Source organism: Anticarsia gemmatalis, chromosome 5, assembly GCF_050436995.1.
Source record: "Anticarsia gemmatalis isolate Benzon Research Colony breed Stoneville strain chromosome 5, ilAntGemm2 primary, whole genome shotgun sequence".
NCBI lineage: Eukaryota > Metazoa > Arthropoda > Insecta > Lepidoptera > Erebidae > Anticarsia > Anticarsia gemmatalis.
Genome location: NC_134749.1, coordinates 2666668 through 2680974, shown reverse-complemented (window position 1 = coordinate 2680974; position 14307 = coordinate 2666668). Strand labels below are relative to the sequence as shown.

The following is a 14307-nucleotide window of genomic DNA, read 5'->3' as shown; positions in this document are numbered from 1 at the left end:
GTTCGAAAGGTTTTTACTGCGTTCCGAGTATTGGTTATTCGTCACGTATACAAAGTTGTATTTTGATGGTTTAGATTTGGGATTGACGGTTATTCAAGGCATAAAGTAGCGGCTACTAGCGATAGCCGCCGGAGAATGGTTGGCAGTCAAAAAGTTGTGAATCGTGCTCGATAGAAACTTGATGGGAATTTTGCTGAGTTTTTTAGTGTTTTAGTAAAAACTTTGAACGCGGATATTGGCATCATAGCGTAATTTATACTATGATACGAACTAATAAACGTAAGAAAGATGAAGAGGAACTTGACTGCAGTTGCTCAATACTGGCAAAACTTATTCATTTTAGTGTGATTAGATAGACAGCATTTTAACATCAAAACAAGAATGATATACTCCTATTTTTACATAGTGCATTTCTATAATCAAACATAAAGTCTTAACTCCAGACAAAACAGTACAAAATAAAACAACAGTCTCATTAAAAGCAACTGTAACAGAACTCGTATCGAAACAAATCCTTCGTCTGATTGTAACACTCAAAGTATCGATCGGACAATTTAAGTGAACAAAGTTATACAAACTAAAATGGCAGCGGTCCGATTCAAAGTCTGGAGATACACAAATCGGATTTGAGACCGCTTGCATGTACACTAAGAATGGAGAATAAAAAAAACAAGCAAAAGAATAAAAGGCTCAAACTGAGCAAAGGCCGGACGGGTTATGGTAAGTTGCTGCTTGTTTGAAAAGGAAAAATATTGGAAAGATGTTATACTAATAATTTGCGTAACATTTATTATCTTTTTTGTAGTAACAATGCATTTTTTTTTACTTAAGTATACTTACTGACTCAGGACGGAACATGATATTCTACCTGGTCTAAAAACAAGTCTTTACTAGTCGCAAAGAGCCGACAGGAAAATATAAGAATAGATAACAATCGACATCTTTACTAAAAACTGCTGACCCGGCGAACTTCATACTGCCTAACGGTTGATTCTTTAAGTTAATGTTGTCTGTATATTATTCACATTGTATTCCTTTGATTCAATAGCATGAAACAACAGTTTAAAACCTTAATGTTAACGAAAAATACCACCATAATCTTGCAAAACATCTCATAATTCACTTCCACCTGGACGACCACATCTTACGAACAAGAGATAAAAACTCTCACTGCGTTAATAATCTCACGCCTCTTAAGCCTATGTAATAGTCAAAAGTGATTTATTTATCGCCTACACTCTTGCAGCACTTTGTACATAGTATCTAAAATAGCATTAGGAAAGATGATCATTTCGGAATCATATTTTTTTCATTATAAGCTAGAATGAGCTTATGTGGACTTCTTAAACTTGTAAATTGACCGACTAACGTGGGTTTTTTGGGTGAATTATCATTAAAGCAACAGTTCCAGCGGTCATTTTTAAAAACAAGGACTATGAGGAGAGACTTTTTTGTTATATTGTTAACAGATAAGCTAAAATGTTATGAAGATCTTTTCACCAAACCAAAACGTTATCACCAAAATTGGTACGCAGTTTTAAGCCGCTTCAATACCAAAAAGAAAAGCATTAATTAAAATACATAAACATGAATACAACACAAAGTTCTTGTATAAAATTTTGCAAATATTTCATTCAGAATAACGCGACCCAAATATTATTTAATAACCAGATAGTTACCATTATGTAACAGGGCGAACAAACAAAGCTGTCTCGATTGCGAACAGTTCACGGGCCGGCAAACGGCTTATTTCGTTGGAAAGCTTATTTTAGCTTATTTTTGCATCAACTTGACGGCCGACACTCTACTCTAACTAAATAACGTATTAATTATTTTGTTAGTTGTTTGTACCGTGTTCTTTTGCTTTCGATAACAATCATGGCTTACAGTTTATTTTATGGTTAATTATATATTACTGCCTGTTTCAGTAAAAATATCTATTGGGAAAAGTGTTTTCTATCTTTGCCTTTAAAAATTAATATGACGGACTCAAAGACTTAAATCGTTTGATAGTTACTTGATAGTCATTCGATAGTCACACGGACATTGGCCCCGATGAAGTAGTGACTTTTTTTTTCACTTAAGTACGAAAACGCTTTTTAGTGAAATTTATACGAAGCGTCTTCGTGCTTAAGTGACAAAAAAATCTCTTTGTTATCAAATAATATTAAAAACATCATTGTTAAACTTAGTTTTACTCACGCGGGAAAAGGAAGGTTTTATCAAAGGACAAATTCGACCGTAAGTCCCCACACGCTATTAAATCACTGGCTCAACAAACTTTTACGAAACAAAACGGTAGAAAAACAGCCAAAAAATCCTTAAATTACTATGGACCACTGAAAATTTTTTGGCGATAGGACGAAATTTTTTCATAACCGAAATCGTCCCGTAAACTTTTGTAGGGAAAAGGACTGTTCGTAAATTTTTAGGGGCCTAACTGGGTCCAAAGTGTGTAGTAGTTTTTGTTTATTGTTTTTAATAAAGGTGTCCCTAGTCGCTTATTGAAGTGTTATTTAGTAAATTGAGACTATGAGGGACTTTGTGGGACAATTTTGATAGTTGAGGCTGAATCCTCTAATATGCTGCTGAATTTAATTTATTTTATTCTACCTTTCGCCAACAACTTTCTACGTCTGCGTGACATGATTTCCCGAAGTAAAATGTGTTGATCCAGGTTATAAACTATCAGAGTACCAAAAACTAAAATCCTAACAAAAGTTGTTTTGTGAAAGAGTAACAAACATTCATCCATCCATACTTACGAGCTTTTGCAATTATTTTCGATTAAATTAAACTACGTCACAGTTATTATGTAGGTCGCAAAATAAATAGCTGTTTGATATTAATACATATAGTAGAAAGTCTCAGTATGCATTTCATTTAAAAGACACACGATTTGATGGTAAATGAAATTCTTTAAAATTTTATTCTTTCAAATTAATTTTATTAATTCCTTGCACTTTTTAAAATACATCAGTACTCAGTGATGTTAACATTTCATTGCAGCATTTTTAATGGATGAATAATCTTGTCATATTCGATACGTTCAATTGAATGTATAAAATTCGTTCACTCAATGAATGAACTCGTATTTTAATTTGAACTGCACTTTCGAAATTTTTGCCTACTAAATTTTTTATTGAACAAAATTGGTTTTGATTGAGTAAATATGTACATTTTGGAATACGGGTGGTTGGATATTTAGAAAAAAATAATGTTTATACTAACGTGTTTTAGGGCTCGTACACATTACACTGGTCCGAATATATTGTTGGCTTTATACAGTGACTAACCACTCTTTAAAAATCCGTAGTGTTTACGATTTGGCCTGGCCAACTATCTAACGTAGTGGAAACAAAATCTTAATTTCCATTTAATTTAAAAAAAAACTTAATTCCATTTTATAATATACATGAAACATATTGACATAGTATGGCAGAATATTCATTCAACTCCATCATTTGGTTGTATTGCGACTATGACAAATAAAACTTACGGCAATACACTAATAGAACACATGGAACTAAAAAAAGCGCTTATCCATCTCCAGAACAATCGTATACAAGTAAAATATTCAGTCCTAACAGTGATTGACATACAATTAGATAATCATTCATATTGCTTAATTAATTTAGTGCTGCCTTAGGCTTCAACTGGCTGTGGGAAACAGATTATTGCGTTAATTATAATTGTCTTGCATGATCAGGGAAAGTGAATTAGTTACTGACGGGGTCACGCAAAGGGCAAATTTTGATTGACAATATGCAGTCACAGAATGTTCTGGCATTAAATATTAATACTATTGATATGGGTTTCTACGGAAAGTAAAATTTATGGCAAAAACTTCTTGCTTGTCAAAACGCTAAGGTATTGCACATAGCACGCACGAATAGAAAAAAAATGGCGGCAAAGAATACCCTGTCTCAAAAGACAAGACAAATTCATCACAGCGTTTTTTGTTTTCTAGATAGCTCAGTTCAAAAATAAAACATCCACGCAAGAAAGCGCTTACGATAAATCACCATGAATCTCTACCAAAAAAAACAACAGAAACGACCTATGCAATTTGCAACACTATTTTTTTTACTAAGAAGAAAACAGTACAAACCGAATCGTGATTTATAAAAATAAAAAATAAATTTAACTCATTAACGTCCCACTGTTGGGCCACTGGTTAAGCATTGAATTGAAATTTAATTTGGGAAAAATCTAACGGCATTTCGTCGCTTGTACTGTAACCTCCCAGCGGGCTCATCAAGCTGTCACAGCTAATATGACAATACTAATCTACATAACACGACAGGCGTACGATCATTCATCGCGCACGACTCAGTCCATTTACAGTGTAACTCAATTTGACTGATTACGCGGAATGCATTCACTTGCTTTAATATTGTTAGCGACTTGAGTCTTAGTTGCAGGTATAGGTTAATTAGGGAAATCTTTATGATTGGCTTTTTGGCTTTGTTCGTCTCGTAAGTTGTTTTTATTTAAGAAGCCTTTATTTACATAATTATGTATGGTTAAGATGGTTAAGTAATAGTTAAGTTTATGGTTAAGACCACTGTTATTGACAACCGCTTGAGGCTTGTATGTTCTTTTTGAAATTAATAAAAATAATTAGCCCCAAATTCGTAAATAGACGCCTAATAGGTGTTTTGTTTGAAAATGTAAGAGTTAATCTTTTCTGCAATAATACTATATTGGTACTTCTATTAACACAGTCTTTTCTTCTTACACATGCAAAAGCAAGTCCATTTTTTATAAAAAGTAAAAATGTGGGACATTTTTTCCAAAAGCACGAGAATTTTACCCCAAAAATGCGCACCTTTATATCGTATGGTCCAACTTTAGTACACCTTAATACTAAAATGCCTTATTTTCATTAAAACCACCCCTGAATAACGGTCTTATAAAAATCTGCGTCGAAAGTAGCCACAAAATTTATGGCTACATCAATCCGGGATTTTTTAAAAGGTTGTAAACGAAAAATTACTAATAAAATTCTGTATAAAGTCTCTCGAAAAAAAAACATCGGCCATTTCGTATTATGTGAATGTTTTTATTTTGTGTAATCGGTGTATTACACTCTGGATTTGAATATAAATAAAACGCTAAAAATAAAAGCTGAATCGTATTTTATTTGTGTTCTTTTATTTGTTTTACATGATGGAACATGAAAGTAATTAATCGGGTAAAATATGTCCAACAAATTCTTTTTTATTTTACTAAAATATTCAAAAACAATAATGTCAGTAACTAACGATCGTATTATCCTATTGACTGTTTATAGTTTCATACGTAAACAAGAAGTCGTCTGATTTAAAACAAACGAATCACAAATAAATATTCACGGAAGAAAACAACAAAGTAGAGAAATCTCACTCCTTTCACCCTAATATTAGGACCATTCATCGTCGGAACATCAGAAAAACTCCCTCACTAACATACAGACGTCCTGACAATTTTATTTCAGTAACTTTTATACGTAAAACTTTAGTGGGAACGGAAAAAAACCGACCGCATGGGACTCTACTAAATTAGCCATATTCAAAGCCATGAGACATTTCAATTTGTGCGCAGAGAGTTTGTCGGGAAAAAAAGGAAAGGCTGACCGTTGGGCGCGGGAAAGTAAAGGATTTTAGCCGCCATTTTCCGGAGTGTAGAAGTTATAAGTTGGTGTCGTAATAATTTTGTTTGGGTTGACGTTTGAGCTCAGTTCTTTGGGGTGTAGTGACCGACTAATTTAGGACATGTAGTGCATATCACATAATTTTACGTTATTTGAATTAAGTAACTTAGAATTATCAAACAATCTCTTGATGTGTACTTAGAGACACACAAATTGCAATGAATATAGTATCGTAAAATGTGACAAATCGCGGGAAGCTTTCAAATGTATGTGCCTCAAATTTTAACAAATAATCTCTAATAATTGTGTAATTATTATAGCTAGACTGTTTACTAAAAAAACTAAAGTTACTTAGAATATCACAATATGTGTAACTGTAATATTTTTGTTGTAAATTAAACTCAATAATAAGACAAAATTATGAGAACATTTCTTAATAAAATAGTACTCAAATAAAAATACAACTTAATTACAACAAATATCTAACAGAGTAGCTCTTGTAAGTAGCACTTATTTACGAAGAGTTTCTCGGAATCTTAAAAGTAAATACATTTGGAGTTTTAGATATTATTGTCTGTAATACTCAACACGTGTACCGTTTAACTGTAAACAATGTGGAATTTCATTATTTAATATGGAAATATAATGTAATTGTAATAAAAGCAATATTATATATCTATGGAAAATAACGAAAAATTTCCCTTTGGTAAAATATTTTACAGCAGAAAAAAAAACCTTCAACAAGTGAAAAATAGTAATTGTTCCATCATTTATGTACATATACTTATTTATAAATGTTTATTTATTTATATACATTTATTTGGTGCATTGAGAACATTCTTTTATTTGAGGTTGGTTAAAAATAATAAATTTTGCTCGCGACTTCGTCCTTCAAAAAGATTTCCCGGAGAAAAAGGTATCCGTTCCGTAGTTTTTCGGTGAAACTAGAGTAAAAAATATAAATAGTATTTATCTAACAGAAGGCAAAATTGCACATATATTTTTCTCTTTCTTATACCAATACAAAGATCCTAAGTAACTATAGAACCCAAAATAATATCAAGTACAGAAAGCCTGTAATTTTCCACATCCTACCAACCAATACCTATAACCTATACAAATAACTAGACCAAAAATATTTTCTACAAAATCTTGGGCAAAATACCTTTTTCACACTACTTACAGGCCTCTCATATAAAAACCTCGATCAATATAATACCTATATTATATTCGGCAATTTACGAACAGAAAAAAAGCCTTAGGTACAACACCTGACCGCATTTTTAACTTGGAAAAGTTACTTAGGACCTTAACACATTAGAGCATAGAGACAAGGCTTATCTTAGCTGCACTCACTTTTCTTCACGTCTGTAAGCATTCTGTATCTAATGTGTTAATGAGTGTCTCAATACATTTACTTCAAGTCGAAGGTAGATTGCTGCTTAATAAAATTGCTGTTAAAATGAAAAAAAAAAAACCTCAAATTCAAATACGAGTACTTTTTTTCATGAATAAATAAGATTCTAACTGAGTGTACGTTTCATAGCATCTCAACCATTTAAAACATTTTTTTTCAACGTAAAAGTAAAATTTAAAGCATGTTCGACGCTATAGCTTCTTGAAAAACCTAAGCAAATAATTTTTCAACACACACACAAATGACGTATCTACAACACAGCTAAATCACTATCACTACGTCAAAAATATAAGCGAGCATTCGCCGAACGTTACAACACAAGTACAATCTCATGTATCTTCACCTGTTTGTTATTTTTTCGTTCGTTCATAGGCGATATGTACTTTGAATATTGAAGAGCTACGTATCGGACGCTGGCCGGATAAAACGTTAAACATATTTACATTACAGAAAACCGATAGAAGTATAAGTTTACGGTTATTTTTAGACCGACGCGCTGTATTTTTGTATGAAGCACGGAATTTATTTGCTTGAATAAGGTAAATACTTGGATGTAAATAAATAAGTAGAAATAAAAGCTCTTCCTGTTTTGTTTATTCTTCTGTACATTAAAACTTATATGATCAAAGATATTATTCGATAATATTAAAAATGAATAGAGCTGAAAGCAATTTTGTGATTTTGAAATGAAAAAGATCTGGCTTCAAAACAAAATAAATAAGTTTAAAACTTCACACGATTTCAATATGTTCAAATCTTGCTGTACATCCAAATTTATCTGATCCGGTTTTTCCGTAATCGGGCATACGTCTACGTATTCAAAAACTTCATTCCTAAATACATAAATTCATAAAATCACGCGTTTTTCTATAAAGGTAGGCATAGACCAGAAAACGCCACTTGCTACGATCCACAAAAACTTCTCTTGTTTCATTCATATCCATATCTTGTCGTATAAGACCGCAGCTTCCAAGCCCTAATTTAATTAATAAAATCAAAAATATCAATTTCACCTTCTGCATTCCTCTACCGCATGTAAGGATCGATGCTCTGTCATGCAAATACGCTGGCACAATAGCTTATAGCCACCGCGCATATGATTATGATAATACCACCTATTGCTGAACTCGTATGAACTCGCTAATGTGTATTACCCACAAATTGTTGAGAAGAACAAATTATAAGGCTTTGTGAGTTAATGAGGATTTTTATTAGGTTGTTAAGCTTTTTGTACCCTTATAAATCCTGGAGTTTGTATAAATGAAAATGTGAAGCTAGATTTGAAAGTAAATAATATTTTATTACTAAATACGTTAAATGAATGCCGATGGTTGTGTTCAAAGTAAAACTGAATATGCGCTGCATACCTCAAGGTTTTAGATTCGAATCCTGGGTCGTTCTCATTTTGTTTCTAGATTTCTTCGATTCTATTGGCCTATCCTCGATATTAAACCACTGAATTAGAAATTTGTTTTTTTTATGGAGAAGATTATTAATATCTTACTAGAACTAAAAATGTAGCAAAAATAACATATTCATTAAAGATGTTGAAAAGACAAGTTCTAATTAATTATCTTTTAAAATAAATGACTTCCTCCGCAAGCGTTTCAGTCATAGTTCTGGGAAACTTAATAAACTCTACAAAGTAAAGACAGTAAAACATTTTAATTAAAAAAATATCTAAATCTCGTAAAATGTAAATTGTCTTACTGTGGAACAATAAACTATCTTAGTTTCAAACAAGTTAATTAAAAAAGAAAATATTTTATTATTTCTGTTTTGTTGGAAAATGAGAATTTAAGCTGATTTTACAAATGGAAATAATGATTATGCAAATAAGACAGACACTTAAAATATATTATTTTAGACCTTAAAACCTTGTAACTGGTGAAATTAACCACTAATCTAGTAGTATAAAATTCAGATTTAGATCGATATAAATGGCACTATCAATGACTTGAAAAATGTTTATCAAAATATGAAGAAATAATCAAAACACATTGTTTTATGTGATCTCAAACTAAAACATACCTCAGATATAGCCAAAATATATTGTGCATTTCGTATAACAATTCAAATATAACCAAATATCCATTGTTCTCGTACTTTTCAAATTTCAACCGACGCAAGTACCGGGTAGCTTGTAAACTAACTTAACCGTTGCCTCTTCGAAGTTCCAAATTTCCCTTAACAATTATTATACTGAACTAGTGGCATAACTCGCTACAGAATCGTATCGTGACCCGTGACGTCATTAGCCGTGACGTCACAAGACACGTCAAGGATTGGTCGCAGTTATAAATCATAGTCGGTTTGTTTATTAAGGCTATTAATGTCGTGGATGATTGAATGACTTTTGGCTGAGATTTTGAAATAGTCGCTTAAGATTTATTGTGGCGGTTTAAATTATGTTTCGTGGTTTAAATACCGTAATAAGTTTTGTGTAAAACGAAAATGACTTTATTCTATATTACCCCTTAAAGCCCTTCCTCCAGCAAGTTAATTAATTAAATTTGAGAAAAGAACATACTAAAATCGTATTGCTCATAACAATGTTGATACATAATAGGTCATAATTTATTGCACTTAACAAGATATGAGAAACAATAACGCAATCCCACAAAACTTCTAATTTACTTGTTTAGTTGAACAGTTGACTCATATTATTTGAAAAATCTCGACACAGCGAGCATCAAGCAACGAAAACCGCGCTTTAAGTTTTCCGCGAAACAAAACAAGAAAGTCGAAATGCGACTAGGCATATATTGGACAATAATTTCATGACCCTGAAACATAACCGTCTCATAAGATCGTCTCTTAATTATAATCTTATACTGAAGGACTTACCGACGACATGGATGAAGGCAGAGCGCACTTGCGTGTGAAAAGAAGGCGCGTCTGCGGACACCTCACACCGGTACCTGCCGGCCAGCGCGCGCGTCGCCTCCCGAAGCACCACTTGTTGGGACGTTGATCTTGATACCTGGGATACAAAACATATTAGTATTCTTTCCTTTGGTTGTTATGAATATAGGAAATGGAGGAAGACTTAAAGTTTGTCTTTCCTTAAATCAACTAAAAACCTTTAAGCGTCTTTGAAAGGACACAGGAAACCTGTAACGGTAGTTTTTAATTATAATAACAGTCGTTAATCGATGGCAAAGGCCTTTCAGCAGCTCAATTCTCTATTACTATCGACTACCGACAACCGACCTGTCATCGAGAAATTTTGTACGAAAATCGTATCAGCGCCTCTGACGGGCGGAGCAAAGTTTTTTTTGGCAGTACATGCTAAATGTCAAAATTTCGATAACTAGCGAGGTACAGGACTCGACTTTGACAGTAAGTTGATCAATCATAAATAAGTAGACTGGAAACCTGGACCATTTGGTGATAATAAGAACAGATCAGTTCGATTAAAATTGATTAAAAATAATGTTCTTGAATATCTGAATGACTAAACCTCGTCCCCTTAAATCCATCCCAAGCGTACTTATTAATATATTTCTGCTCACAACTTATTTCAAGTAATTAATATACGAGTATAATACGTGTATTTACTATAATATTAACTCAGAATTTCCAATATAATATCTACTCATATATCCCCACACGTTGCAATAAACCCTGTTAAACTTTTATATTCCAAATAATAAAATAGTATTTTTGCAGCGTATTCATATTCGCAGCGGGTTTTATTGGGTCGGGCAAATAAAATCTATTTTTATGTACCTCTACATTTTCATAAGTGCACCTAGTGTTTACACTTAGGACCTAACATATTTCTACTTATACTTGGTAAAGGAATTGTTTTGTTTACTTGGATTTCGCTAGTGATTGTCTACAGGTTTCCTGGCTGATGAGTAACATAAAATTGTATGGATTTCTGCATAATATGGACACTAGGCAAACCTTGGAAACGAAACAAACACAATCCCTTTCATTATTATTAACACTTGTATTAGATGAGACTAAATCAGTGCACTTTTATATATACTTAACTTCAATATCTAGAGCATTACAGTAAATTGTCGATCGTTAGTTAACAGCAGGCTTGGCCAGAAATTTTTCGCTTGTATTAGAGTATATCTCTGTGAAGAGTTTAGTTATGAATCACAATATAATAAAAGAATATCCCGGCCGCCATTGGCTGGACATATTTTGTATCACGTGTTTCGACGGGTAGTTAGTATCATACTAATCTATAGCTAAAAGTTTAGTTAAATACTTGTCTCCATAGCAACTCTGTAACAATGTTAAACTGTCCGTAACGGTTAGCATTTGAACCCCGTATAAGCCTGTATAGAACTCGGGCATTGTTTGACCCCGCTTCCACCACAGCTTGTTATAATAAGTTATGAAATTATACCAAGCTGCCTATACTAACATTATATACTTGAATGACTTTTGGTTTCTGAGTACATTTAGCGGTAGTTTATCTATTCAATAGCGTTTTTTTGTATGAGCTTTTACGCTATTGAATAGATAAACTACCGTTAAATTTACCTAAGAAACCGGAGGTAAAACAGACAAAATCTAAAGCAGTACTTCTAGCGGAAAATTTGACTACAGCGTTTGAGTGAACAAAGGAAACTAACAAATATGAATGCAGAAAAATCTTTAGTTTGAAACGCAGTGTCCAATAAACGGTAGAATGGTCGCAACACAAGTCTCTCTGGCACTCCTCAAAGCGGCGGGGCGTAATTAAAACGCTTTTTTTTCCATTTCAATGTCCAGCAATATCCTGTGTCCCACTTCTTCTTATTGATCCGACATTGGAAAATAAAAATTGCCACCCACTCTACCCTTGTTTACTAACCACGCTCCAAGCTCATTTTAATTTCTCACGATATTTTCTCCTTTATTATCTTTCATGACAAGAAAAGTTGAGCGCCCCATTGTCCTTAGCTGCTCGCTTTCTTTCACCCCTTCCGAAGGGGTGAAAAAGAATTCCTTTTGTATCGAAATCAGTGAGATTACGACGATTTCTGTCGCGTTTTATTTCGTCGGTGTTCCGGCTAGGGCTGGCCACTCGGAGACCTTCGGTACTTGCACGATTGTCGATATTCCTACTAAAGTCGAACACTTCATTTTTATGGAGCGATAAAATTTTACTACGTTAGTTCGGAATACTGATTTTTATTGGCAAATATTCTTATTGGGATAATTGTATGCTATAGAAATAATATGGATTATTTTTCGTTGCAAAAAAATACAAAAATTGTTGTTTTTAGCTTGGTAACCTAATTTTTTTCTTCATGGATATTTATTAGAGAGGCGGCAAGTCAGTGTCGACAAATAAAGTAATAACCTTGGGCGGATTTCAGAAAAATAAACACATAGACTGGATAAAATAGTGAGTATGAACGACAAATTAAAAATATGTATGACATAAAATTAAAAAAGAAGTTTATACATAGTGAAAAGAGAAAAATATTAACTTATATTTATATTAAGTCTGTATTTTTGTGACTTCTTTTGATAACCTCTGCTACAGTCTCTAACTTTTCCTCAGAAATGACGAGGACTAACAATATTTGTTTAAGTGAACAGTAGCCGAGCGAATATGCTGTAATTTTTCATCCATTCCCGAATGACCCAAAAACACACGTTATTAAATTCTTAAAGCCAACATAATTCGCTGAAAGTAGCCTCGGGCTATTTAATGGGCTGAACAGCTATGACGTCACACACTACGTCAATATGTACTCTGTAGTTTTTTGATACTGTGTGGTATTGTACCAAACACCTCTCGATTGATATAGATACTGATATAAAATGATACGAGAAGCTAGATAGAAGAAAAATATGTTTATTACTGCTAAAGTTCTAATGCTACGTATAAACTGATAGTAATGATAAATGATAGAATGATAGAGTACACGCGACGCGGTTGATGACCGGTAGTGAACTGATTTTTATATAAAACTAATGAATTACGAATGCGTCGTCGCGAAAATGCTGACATGACTGAATAATAATTGTGCAATGTACGGTTGCACCGTACATGCTCCCGGGCGAGATGAGAGATGTGGGTGGGTGATAGTAATGATAACAAGATGAAAAAACAATGGTTGATATTTAAAGTATGATTAATATAAAATTAATTTATTGTCCCTGTTCGTCCATATGAAACACTGATCTACACATTGGTGAGGTAGCCGAATCTTTTTTAAAGTAACTTTTAGTGGGAATTTCGTCACTATTACCGTCACTGAGGTCTATACGCGAACAATTTACACTTTTACGACACTTGGCACACGCGCACTCATTATTGCACTGAGTTGGGACACTGACACTGGTGACACTAACTGCTGGCTGCAACACCGCAGGGTCCTCCGCCCGCGGCGCGGTGGGAGCCTCCCTCGACCACCGCGAACATCCGAAGAGACCTCGCAATCGTCGCCATGCTACTGCTGCTCCAAGCAGTATCACGATGCAGAGAATACTGTAGATCGCTACATAGTGATGTACATCATGGAAACTCACATTTTCTGTTATTGGAGTACTCTGCTTGATTACATCCAATTGGTTCTTGATATTTGACAACTCTTGTCGTTGTAATTTCATGTCACTAAGGTTGAAAACTGATTCATGGAGTGCAGGTGTCAAGTTAACTATGTTGTTGATAGGTGCCATCTCAAATGTGTTTATTTCCGGCAGGACTATCGTTTTGCTTGAACCTTGTCGGTGTCCATAAATACTAAAGTTTTCCGTCTTTATAACACATCCTTGACCTATGTTAAACAAGCCTGCATGGGTCAATTGTAATGCGGAAATTTGATCGGGGCACAACAAACGTAGTCGACATAATTCACAGCAAGTGTATAAATAATGATTCATTTTATTTGTTTCTATAAATTTATTTATACACGGCTTAGCTATTGTTTTACATGCTCCAGTCGCTTGCGAAATCAAACAGTAGCTTTCATCATTTTTGATGTTATATATAGGCTTTTGTAAGCTACATAACAAAGTGCCTGGATTCTGTTGTGTACACGAATTGATATCGTTTTCGGTTAATGATAATAGAGCGTCCTTTTTTAAGTTAACGGCAACGTATTCTGATACAGGCACTATCTCGAGCATTTGCAGATCGACTCTATGGGGCACTGGAATGATTTTAAGAATTTCGTAAATATCCCTGGTAATCAGTGGTATTTTTACTTCAAAGATAAGGTAGTGTTCTGACATTTTGGTGCGTACTCTAAGTAAATGATAGATCTCTGTAAACTGCATTCCATCTACAAGTGAC

General features: G+C 33.6%; 1 protein-coding gene across 1 annotated transcript in view; it reads right to left on the bottom strand.

The window, feature by feature from the left end:
- Positions 1–14307, bottom strand: part of LOC142972790 (uncharacterized) — a 293932-nt gene that overhangs the window by 154730 nt on the left and 124895 nt on the right. The window contains exon 4 of the mRNA XM_076114087.1: positions 9900–10035. Coding sequence (XP_075970202.1) covers positions 9900–10035 — 136 coding nt within the window. The remainder of the gene's footprint in view (positions 1–9899; positions 10036–14307) is intronic.